Below are 10,577 nucleotides of genomic sequence, written 5' to 3' on the forward strand. Positions count from 1 at the left end.
ATGGTGTGGTAAAGTCCATGGTTTGATTCTGGACGTCACTGTCTGCTTTCTCAGAAGTCAGTGGATGAAGGTGTGGGTCATTCCAGTGATGTCACGATAAACTGATGTTTAATCACCGTCTGTGCCACTGAGCATGATGATGGAGAGGTGACTGGATGAGTTGGCAAGAACAGGAACACACGAACGACTGAACGAAGGAAACGAACAAACACAAGGAACGAAGTACGAACTGACTGATCGGATAATACACGGCAGAACGCTTTTGTGTTGCTTTAAAACTTCAGACAACTCATTCGGATGATGACTTGACAAGACCAGTTTTGATAGGCCACAGTGGAACCATCAGATTGACGTTTCAGTCTATTTGGTAGGTGAATCTGTTATCATTAGGACACCATGGCTAGTCATAATCATCCCTCGGGACACTGGGCAGATGTTAGGTTTCCCCACTTTTTCATTATTCTCGTCATCACATCCGTCATCATATCATCGACGTTATCATCGCCTGCCAGTTTCAGCTCGTCATCAGATCCCAACATCCTGGTTGAAAACGTCGATGATGATTCCGACGTCGACCCGCAAGTGAAGTTGTCAACGAAAACCGACATCGGTGATGTCCTACCGTCGACGGCGATGACGAAACCTGACATCGGGTGCGGATGCGAAGCCCTGCAGCTGGTCATTGACGAGGTGAGAGAGACTAAGGATGTGTGTATCGACACCGCCTTCGCCGTCGGTGTCCACGTCAAGACAGTTAGAAAGCTCCAAGTCGCTGTTGACGGGCTAGCGAGCCTGCGCGATACGAACCACGCCGACACATATGGTGAGAATGGATACCTTATCAACTAAAGTTAAAGCAAAGAGTTTCTAATAATCTGGTTGAAGCGGTAAAGAAGAACAACTCTACAAATCCTGTCTTTAATACACTAACATAAATTTTGATATAATTAATAAAAAAGGAAAAGTCTTTGCATTCATTATTGACTCCTAATGATTACATCGACAATCAAATATCGTCTGTAGCAACTTCAACACGTTCAAGATGTGAATATTGGTTAGGCTCATTGACCCGGCAGGACAAATCGTTTTCCTGTTTAGACTACATGTACATGTTCCCGTTCCGGACTTCCTAACATGAATATTTTCATCATTGAAAGTGGTTGATATATAAAAGTGTTTGTTCATGGAAACCAAATTGTATAGTTAAAACCAAACACCTGTAATCGGGGGGGGGGGAGGGGGGCGATATCCAGTAGTGAAACACTCAACTTGATTTTTAACAATGAAGGCACTCAAAATTGTGTTCTACCTTCATAGGTTTAGCCACATTATGAAATCTGCGAACTCTACTTTTGTTCTACCCTTCCTTCTCCTTCCCCCTTTACCTTCTGTCATTCTCTCTCATCATTAATTTGTTGGCCAACCGCTTTTCCAGTTGCATTGTTTACGTGCATTGTTTACATATGTATACATATATATTTTATACCTATATATATATTGTATGATCATTATTTTTTCTTACAAAGAGGACGTCAGATCAATCTTTCTTATGACGACAACTTTTGTCAATGGAATATTTTATGTGACTATGATAACAATATTTTTCTGATGATGTGTATGAAAAATAAATGAATATCAATCGATCAATCAATCAATCTATCACTCATTCAATCAATCAAATCAATCAATCAATCAAATCAACGATGCAGTCAATACAGTGTATGTTTCTTCTGTCTGAGATCATAGTCATCTCTTCTCTCTAAAAAGAATTTTAAAAGATGTTATATCAAACAAATACATCCCATAATCATGATTATCTTATCTTGAGGTTGATGACCCTCTCATCAATTTTTGTCGAAATAAATCTACTTTCAGTATCGCCTACGTCACCTAGGACACACATTATGTCGTCATCAGACGATGCGGCTTTGTCTGCAACTTCTTCCTCCTCCATCGAAGACATTATCACCGAAATCGAGAAAGACAGAAAGAGTGATCGTGACAATGGCAGGCCAGACATCGAGACCCCTCCCTCCCTCCTGGAAGGGGTTCACCTCGTAATAATGGAACCGCCCGATGTGATTCCACGAGACTGCTTGGAAGTACAGCAACAAGTGGGTAACGTGACCGGGGTCTATACCATTCTGCCAGATGGGTGTGGGCAGCCTTTTCAGGTCTTCTGTGATATGGCAACCAGCGGGGGCGGCTGGACGGTAAGATAATTTCCTCGATGTCTTTCTTTTGTTTTGAACTGTCGAAGGGGGCACAGCAATTATGAAGACTCACACATTCAAATGAAGGGAGGCAGCATATTTAGAAATAAGAAACTTTATTTTGTAATACAATGAAATTCTCTGATGAAAGGATTCAATCTAGCCTTATTCTTAATCATTTCATAATGTTATTTCCCCCTTATGACAAGATGACGTTCAAAACATTAATAAGTTCTGAATGTGTTCTTTTTGTTCAAAAGTTCCCTGTTTTGTTGAGCGTTATCATCTAGGGTCCCGAATGTTGCAAATTATCATGAGATATGACTGATTGTGGACTTGAACCAGTTTGAAGATTGTTTAATATACCTTGTCTGTGATCAATTCCTAGTAACGCGTATAATGGTAGAGCACCATAACACTACATCATGTACAGTAAATATTTCACTTCATAATGACGTAAAATTTTCTTTATAATTTGGACACGTTTTGAGAGTGATGTGATATATCTACGAGCGATACCTTATACTGCTAGAGGCAGGATGGGGGAATCTCAAAAGTCACAGCATAGCTTTATAACGTGAGAAACAATCACGATAAGGAGAACACTGCACAGTGATGCAGTTAAAAACTTTTTATTTTTCATTCAAAGAAAGTATATCAATCCCATATTTTTCCAAAATCATATTTAGGTCATTCAACGTCGATTGAACGGCGAGGTCAGTTTCGCCCGGCTCTGGGGCGCGTACCGTCGAGGATTCGGCAACCTCCTGACCGAGTTCTGGATGGGCCTGGACAAGATGAGTCGACTGACGTCGCAGGACGACTACGAACTACGGATCGATCTCCAAGACTACAACGGAACGAAAGCGACGGCGGAGTACGAGAGCATGATGGTCAGTGATTACCGGAGTAATTATCGCCTGCTCGTCGGCTCGTTCAAGGCCAATGGTTCAGCAGGTAATACATTTGGCCGAAATATAAAAATGATGATTTAATTCTGATCGAGATGAAAATAATTCGTGCGATTTTGTTTTTCCATTCGTAAAAGATCTCGAATGTTGGAGAAATTCCAATCAGTGTTCCGTGAAGTTGAATCTGTTCATATTTTACAGCTTCGGACTTGGAGCTCCAAGTTCATAAATCGCTTTAATTCCCAGTCTAGTCAAGTGTTATGAAGTATCGTGTTACCTTGAAGTATTTACTATAGAAAGGGGAAACTTTTTTAGATTTTCCAATCAAATCCTTGTAAATATCACCACAAGTTTCGCATTCGAATTGATATTCAATCTATTATTCCACAATCGAAGGCATGATCGTGTAGCTTAAAAATTACATGTTATTTGTTTAATTCAACCACTTACATGTACCATACTGACAGCATGAATCAAAGACACATTAGTGTTAAGAAAACGTGACGAATACACACCGAATTCTTTAATCAAAGACATTACTTATGTGATCATCAAAATTAATGTTAGTGCCTTCAAATACATTAAAATGCCCTACAAGACATTGATGAAGTACAACCAACATTTGTTCTTCTTCTCACCAGGTGATTCGCTGAGCTACCACAACCACATGCCTTTTACCACCACTGACCGGGACAACGATCTCGCCAAGAAGAACTGTGCCCAACTCTACTCCCAGGGGGGCTGGTGGTACAACGGCTGTCTCTACAGCAACCTCAACGGTCTCTACCTCGGCCCCGAAAACGATGAGTTTGCCGCTGGCGTTACATGGTTCGAGTTCGGAGGCTTCCGTGGCTCGCTGAAATTGGCCGAGATGAAAGTGAGACCTGTACCGTAGAATACAGCCTCTGCACGCGGAAAATGTGACGCTTTTGTAATGCCCGTTGTTTATGAAGCGTCAATTGCCTGACGCAAGAGTGCGTCGACGACTGACGCAATTTTGACGCGTCATGTGGGGTGATATGGTACAAGATGTGAATCCACCTGCTTTGATATACTGATTTACGAGCGAATTACCTTCCTATGCTGGATTAGCGCAGGGAATAGCGCAACCGAAATGACGCATGCTTACCCGACTGTAACGTTGTCCGTTCCGTTCAACTGAACACACGAATCTCCACATATACATGTGTTTTCTTTGATTAATTTGTAATGTATACGACACGGGGATAATGTGCGTTTACAATGAAGTGTTTACCACTGCAACGTATTGAAATGGAGACAAAAAATAAATAGAGAGCGCAACTGGTTTACTAAAACTAGAAAAGTTCATGCAGCTTGTATCAATAAAGATAGTGACTGGGAAATCAAGCCATCGGCGTGAAGATAATCAGATTATTTCTGATCATATATATTACAAGTTTGGTCGCCCATAGTTTTTTTTCCTGAGGCCGCCACCACGTTAGTTTAAGATGGTGGCCTCCTACATTTTTCAATTTTGAAATGATTTGTCAACTAGGCCTATGTTGTTTTTTTTATGTATGATTATTTAATAGTTTTATATTATGAAATTATTATATATAATGTATGGTGACTTTTATATATACATGTATATGTACCTAGTTTGTATATTATGCTTACTACGTTGACAAATGCAGAAATAAAATAAAACAAAAAACAAAATCGTCCTAAGGACTCGAGAGAAGAAATGTCAGGGAACCGAAAACGTAATTCTAGATGGACTATACAGCTTTTTCTATAAGTTATTATCCGCACGTGGATATACATAATTTGTCTGAGTCTCCTTTATACATGTACGTAATGTCGTTATACACTGATGTACTATATATATGCTTTCGGGTGACTATTGTCATCAATACTATATGCCACAATGATGGTAGCCAAACTTAGTGACCACTTGTGGCTGTAAAGAATCATTAGCTACATCTGTATAGCCTGGTCGCTTGTGTATGATATCGAAACAGAACACAAAACAAAGACATTTATTTTCAAAGAAATAACACTGCATATGTGTCTAGCAAACTCGTCGAGTGTCAATTTAATTCAAAGAAAAATGAATACCCTCGAACATTTTTGTCAAGCAAATTCGACGATTGCCAATGTCTCTTTTTAATAAACACATTGCTATTAACACAAATTATATTACTTTTATTGTATTCCGTATTGTTTAAAACTAGCACTTCCAGTTTTATGTATATATTCTATGTTGTCTTCAAAGTATGTGTGTTTATCAGCTTGTATATTTTGTAATGTTCATATTGTTTATTTGAAACAAAAAGTAAACAGAGAAATATATTTTTGCCCTTTTCAACAGCACGAATTTGTGTGTAATTATAAATATTTCCATGTCCTCCTTCGATGAAGTGTTTGAAATTAAATTAATACTACTTTATGTTCTTCATAACAAATGAGTATTATTTAAAGCACAATAGTGATGTAATACGCAACTTTTATTTTTATTTTTATGATAAACTGAAACAAAGAAAAATGCTGGTCAAACTGAATATCATTGTAACTTCTGATTTGTTTTCTTCAATATGGGGTTTTCGTTTTAATCGTTTTAAACATGCGTGTGTTTATCATCGAAATGTCAATATGAGATAAACAGACCTGATTTCAGAGCAAAAATTGTATATATTCTGTTTTTGTTTTCAAGGACGAGTTTTCACTTTGTTAGACATTAGTCTAGCTGTCATATATTTCATGATTCTAACAGATAACGCACCTCTTTGAAAAAATCTTTTGAATGTGTGGGATGGAGCGAAATGATAGATATCATTGTGAAACGGAGACTCGGCTATGACACATATCCGGTCTTATCGGATATACAAGGAACTATTCGGAAGGTATTTGAACCAATCAAGGTTAACGGACTTCAAAAAGTTCTTAGTTCTGCTGATCAACGATTTTTAGTTGGCGTATGCTGGCCTTGCTTTCGTAAAGGCGGCGGGGGGGGGGGGGTTTATAAGCCAAGTGATTTGTGTATTTCAGAGAGGAAATCAAGCTGTGGGGGGGGGGGGAGGGGGCTTTGTTCGTGTTTGGGAGGAGGCCTGCAAAAAAGGGAAGGGGTGGGGGTGTTGATTAAACAAGTGGGTGGCGAAACAAAGTAGAATGGGGCATCTGTTTGAAAATCCGCAGCTGAGTGATATTTTCTGCCTTTCCTCTTATTACTTTGACTCATATCGATTTAAATATAATACATCTACTTTATGTTTCTCGTCCAAACGCATATAATGAGTGCAATGTCCATGCCAGTCCAAGTGAAGAAAGAGCAGGGTTTATTGAGTATTATTTTTATAAGCTATTCAAACTTCATTGTATTTCAAGAACAATTTAATGACGTCGGAATCATGTATTGGTTGGTAATAAAAAATAAAAATGAATGAACCTATGGGCTGCAAATTGCTCATTGCTCAACCCCTCCTAAAATGAGTGCCCCTCTGACACATCTGATGTCAAAACAGACCTGCCGATTTTTCGGGCTCCAGTGAAATAGCTATATTAGCAGCTACCAGAGTAGACCATATTATGTCCCGTTTTTAACTTGTACTCTTCTACCACACACATCGATCCCACTATGTACCACGAACACAGCGCGGTGTCTCAACTCATCGCCCGACCCCCCCCCCCAAAAAAAAAGCAACCACAACAAAAAAACAAACAAAAAACGGCAAATACAGAATGAGAGGAATGGCAAGGTCTACTTTCAACGTTGAGGGTGTGTTATTTCATCAGCTTATTAGACGCGCGACACGGAAACGGTATGGCTGGACTACTACCAGAGCTATTCTGAATGTTCGGGCAAGGGAGACTAGCAACCTTGACACATTTCTTTACTTTCCAAAAAATATTTTTATTCAGACCCATGACTATGCCACACAACCTTTCCCCTTTTCTTCTTCTTCTGTAACATTTTTAAAAATTGGAACTCCATTTGTATCTTCAACTATTGTTTGTTGTTATTGGACCTCGACTCCTTAAAAAATCCTGGCGCCGCCCCTGGTCTGGGGAGAGAAAACTAGAGCATGGCAGTTGGAAAGATGGCGGAAGACGAGTAAAGGCAACGAATACGAAGGAGTTGACATTACTGAATGATACTAGTACTCGCGTACAGATAAAACTAACTGTCTTCCAACATTGCCAATGGATTCTTTCACCCGTTTGGGTCTGGTCACTAGTCGCACACATTAAACTAATACCCCCTCCCCCAGTCACATCGAAATTTTAGATCTTCAAAACAGTTTTGTTTGTTATTCGGTCTATTGTCGGATTGGTGTCTGTCTCTCCGGTATGACTGAGGTAGTAGGGTAGAAAGAATAAATTAACAGTTGGGTGACATGTCACAATACAAAGTTTCGTGAGACCAAATCTCCAAGAATTCAACGAGTCGATTTTCCACGAATTTTTTTCTTCTAATGAATCTCCTAAATTACTCTAAAGAAGGTTCGCAGATCCAAAGATGCACAAGCCGAAAATTTACGAAAACAGAGACTCACGAGAAAAACAAAGGCTTCTGGATGGCAACTCATAAAAATATCAATGTTTAATAATGAAGTTGTCTAATAAATACAAAATAAATACAAAATATAATCTGATATCTGTAATACATAAATATGCTTTATGTTTATTGTTACGCGGAGTGTAATTTCTGTCGATCCATTCGCACCATTGCACGGTGACTTCACTTAGCTCACAATATACTTTGTACATCGTTAGTAACGTCGGAGTGCAATGGTGCGAAAGGATCAACTGGAGTTGCACGGCTGGAGAATGATGCCGTTCAATGGTACTTTTAGCGCATGTCATGTGATCAAGAATAGACCAATGAGGTTGCAAGAATCTTAGTAGGCGTTGTATGAAGTAAATTATCTGAAATAGCTGGTAAGATTGTGTAGAGATTATGAATGTGTGGGGTATTGTGAATGGATATTTGAAAGCGTGTTCACTCGTCACACAACATAACTCTTATTTTTAATTTAGCTACGAGGAAGCAAGGTTGCACTGACAATGAAATACATGAAAGAAAGTATTCCCTTTTAGTTATGTTTATTGGGTACTGATGAGGCTGGCCGTACACTTGCAAAGTGTAGCCAAATACAAGTCGATGAAGTCGATGACTCAGAATAAAAGTGCATAAATGGTAAATGAGAATATTGCACGGAGATTACATAATGATCAAAGATGAGAATGAACATGAATAAATGATTCATAAATGATAAATGATCCTTATTACACTAGCAGGACCCGCGGAAATCCGCGGGATTCTAGAGGTGGGTGGGGGGGGGGGGTGTAAATAGATATATAGAGACTGTCTAAATTAAAACCACCAAGAACTTTATTTGCCATTCAGGCCATTAAAAAAATATACATGTTTAGCGTCCCCGCCCGCTTCCTTTTTGGGGGCCGCCTCCTATTTTTTTTTTTTGAAAGAAAAAAAAACAGCGTCCCCGCCTGCTTCCTTTTTGGGGGGCCGCCTCCTATTTTTTTTTTTTTTTTTTTTTTTTATTTATTTATTTTTTTTTTTGAAAGAAAAAAAACATGAAAAGCACTGCTAAAATGTATTTCTGATTTTAAATAAGAAAAAAAAAAATTGTCGGCCGCCATCTTGAAAAATAGCCCGAATGTCAGGGAAAAATGTACGGAGCGGCCATTTTGAAAGAAAAAAAAAAGGGCCTCCTCCTTCCCATTTTTCGAAAAAACAGGATACTAAAAATGTTTTTTTTTTAATTTGGCCTTATATAAGAATTAAAAAAACGATCCAACTGTACCGGTAATTATTCTTTAAGCCACTGGAACTGCGTAGAGTTCCGTAGTGTGGCGTATCGACTATGCAGAAATTAGGCTGCGTATTAATGGGAAAATAGTCCCTGCGTAGGTTATGCGTAGGCTGGCGTACAGGTTTGCTTATGGTTGCTTACTGTGTGGAAAGCTTTTACTGCTTTGTCGATCTGGCGTAGGGTAGCGTACTGTTGCGTAGGCATGTAGCGTAGTGTTGCGTAAAAAGGCTGCTTTCTGCGTCAAGTTTCTACGCCGAAAGTACGCAAAAAAAATTAAACATGTTGAATTGTTTTCTTTCATCTTGCGTACCCCTTTTCGTTCCTCAGCATATAGTAACGTAGGCCAGCGTAGTTTGTACGCAACACTACGCAACTCTACGTATTGACCCCACGCCCATTAGTGACCCGCAAGTGTCACAAATAAAGTATTAAAAATATGCTCATCTGACCCTAATTAAACACCTAAACCCCCCCGAGCTTTCGGGGGTTTATGGACTCTTGAAACCCGTGGACCCCACGCCTATATTATATATACACTCAACTCGCTGCGATCTGATCTCGATCTCCCACACCCCCCCCCCTCCCCCCAACTTTGAAGAACGTAACCCCCGAGCTTTTGGGGTTTTTATGGCCCCTTGAAACCCGTGGACCCCACGCCTATATTATATATACACTCAACTCAGGACCCGCGGAAATCCGAGGGATTCTAGAGGGGGGCGCAGGCAAAAAATTAAGTTTTTCATTTCGGGGGCTCCATTTCAAATTTTTGGGAAATTTTCGGGGACTACTTTTTCCAACTTTCGGGGGCTCTTTTTTCTGGGGCTACTTTTTCATTAATTCATAAAAGGATAGGCCTACACTTTGTTGAGATTTGTTTAGTAGGCTCAGGACAGGTTTCAGGCTTCCTATACTTCATAATTGCCTATTTTAAAAAAAAAACATTTTTCTAGTTCAATAACTAAGTTTTCATGCATTGATTTGATGCAAGAACTGTAACATAATAGACCCTAGATTGTGATTATTTCTGACCATGAATTTCGATAATCATTTTTCAAAGTAAAATTTTCACAAGAAAATCAGACAGTCGTTTAAAAACGTAAACATTAGTAATACTTTTACTAATTCTAAGATCAGGTTTCGTAAATCTATTCACGAAACTATATTGAAATCGCGGCAATAATGATGCAAACCAACAGATAACAATTTCAAAGTGTCAAATCTATTCGACTCGAGCTCGATCAGCTCAGCTGAACTCATACACACACACACAGTGTAACTCCAGAAAGCTCGAACACCGGCGCCGCAGGCCTCGGACGCCTGCGGTGCGCGGAGCCGGTGTTGGAGCTTGCTGGAGTTAAATTGCAGCTCACACACACTGCACAGCAGCACTGCACTGACTGAAGGCAGCTTGCGACTGAATTGTCAGTCCAATGGTTTTCTTGTGAAAACTTTCCTTTAGAAAATGATAATCAAAATTTAGTAGCATGGCCGTAATAATCACAAAATAAGCTTTCATTTCATACCTCCATTCACGACACCTATATAAAAATCGCGGCAATAATGATGGAAATAGGTCCCTAAGTTTGGACGTGGACGGGAAGCTTCGTGTGTATCTCTGTGGCTCGTGCAGCTACTATACAATGGATATCCTATAGAAA

The 10,577-nt window shown here is 39.5% G+C and overlaps 1 protein-coding gene across 1 annotated transcript; it reads left to right on the forward strand.

Annotated features, from left to right (window-relative positions):
- The first annotated feature begins 386 nt into the window (after window positions 1–386).
- LOC580263 (fibrinogen C domain-containing protein 1) lies at window positions 387–4,050 on the forward strand. Its single transcript, XM_780335.5, has 4 exons — window positions 387–823; window positions 1,876–2,213; window positions 2,903–3,170; window positions 3,766–4,050. The coding sequence occupies exons 1-4, from the start codon at window positions 397–399 to the stop codon at window positions 4,017–4,019; spliced, it is 1,287 nt and encodes a 428-aa protein (XP_785428.4). The 5' UTR covers window positions 387–396; the 3' UTR covers window positions 4,020–4,050.
- The last annotated feature ends 6,527 nt before the right edge of the window (window positions 4,051–10,577 follow it).

The sequence above is a fragment of the Strongylocentrotus purpuratus genome, unplaced genomic scaffold (assembly GCF_000002235.5).
Source record: "Strongylocentrotus purpuratus isolate Spur 01 unplaced genomic scaffold, Spur_5.0 spur5_scaffold_19, whole genome shotgun sequence".
In the NCBI taxonomy this organism is placed as follows: Eukaryota; Metazoa; Echinodermata; class Echinoidea; order Camarodonta; family Strongylocentrotidae; genus Strongylocentrotus; species Strongylocentrotus purpuratus.

What these genes read in the sequence shown, in the direction of transcription:
- LOC580263 (XM_780335.5), top strand. Translation starts at nt 397, where the DNA reads ATGGCTAGTCATAATCATCCCTCGGGACACTGGGCAGATGTTAGGTTT. An exon ending in GAACCACGCCGACACATATG is followed by an intron (nt 824 to 1,875) that starts GTGAGAATGGAT and finishes ATCTACTTTCAG; the next exon opens with TATCGCCTACGTCACCTAGG. An exon ending in CAAGGCCAATGGTTCAGCAG is followed by an intron (nt 3,171 to 3,765) that starts GTAATACATTTG and finishes TCTTCTCACCAG; the next exon opens with GTGATTCGCTGAGCTACCAC.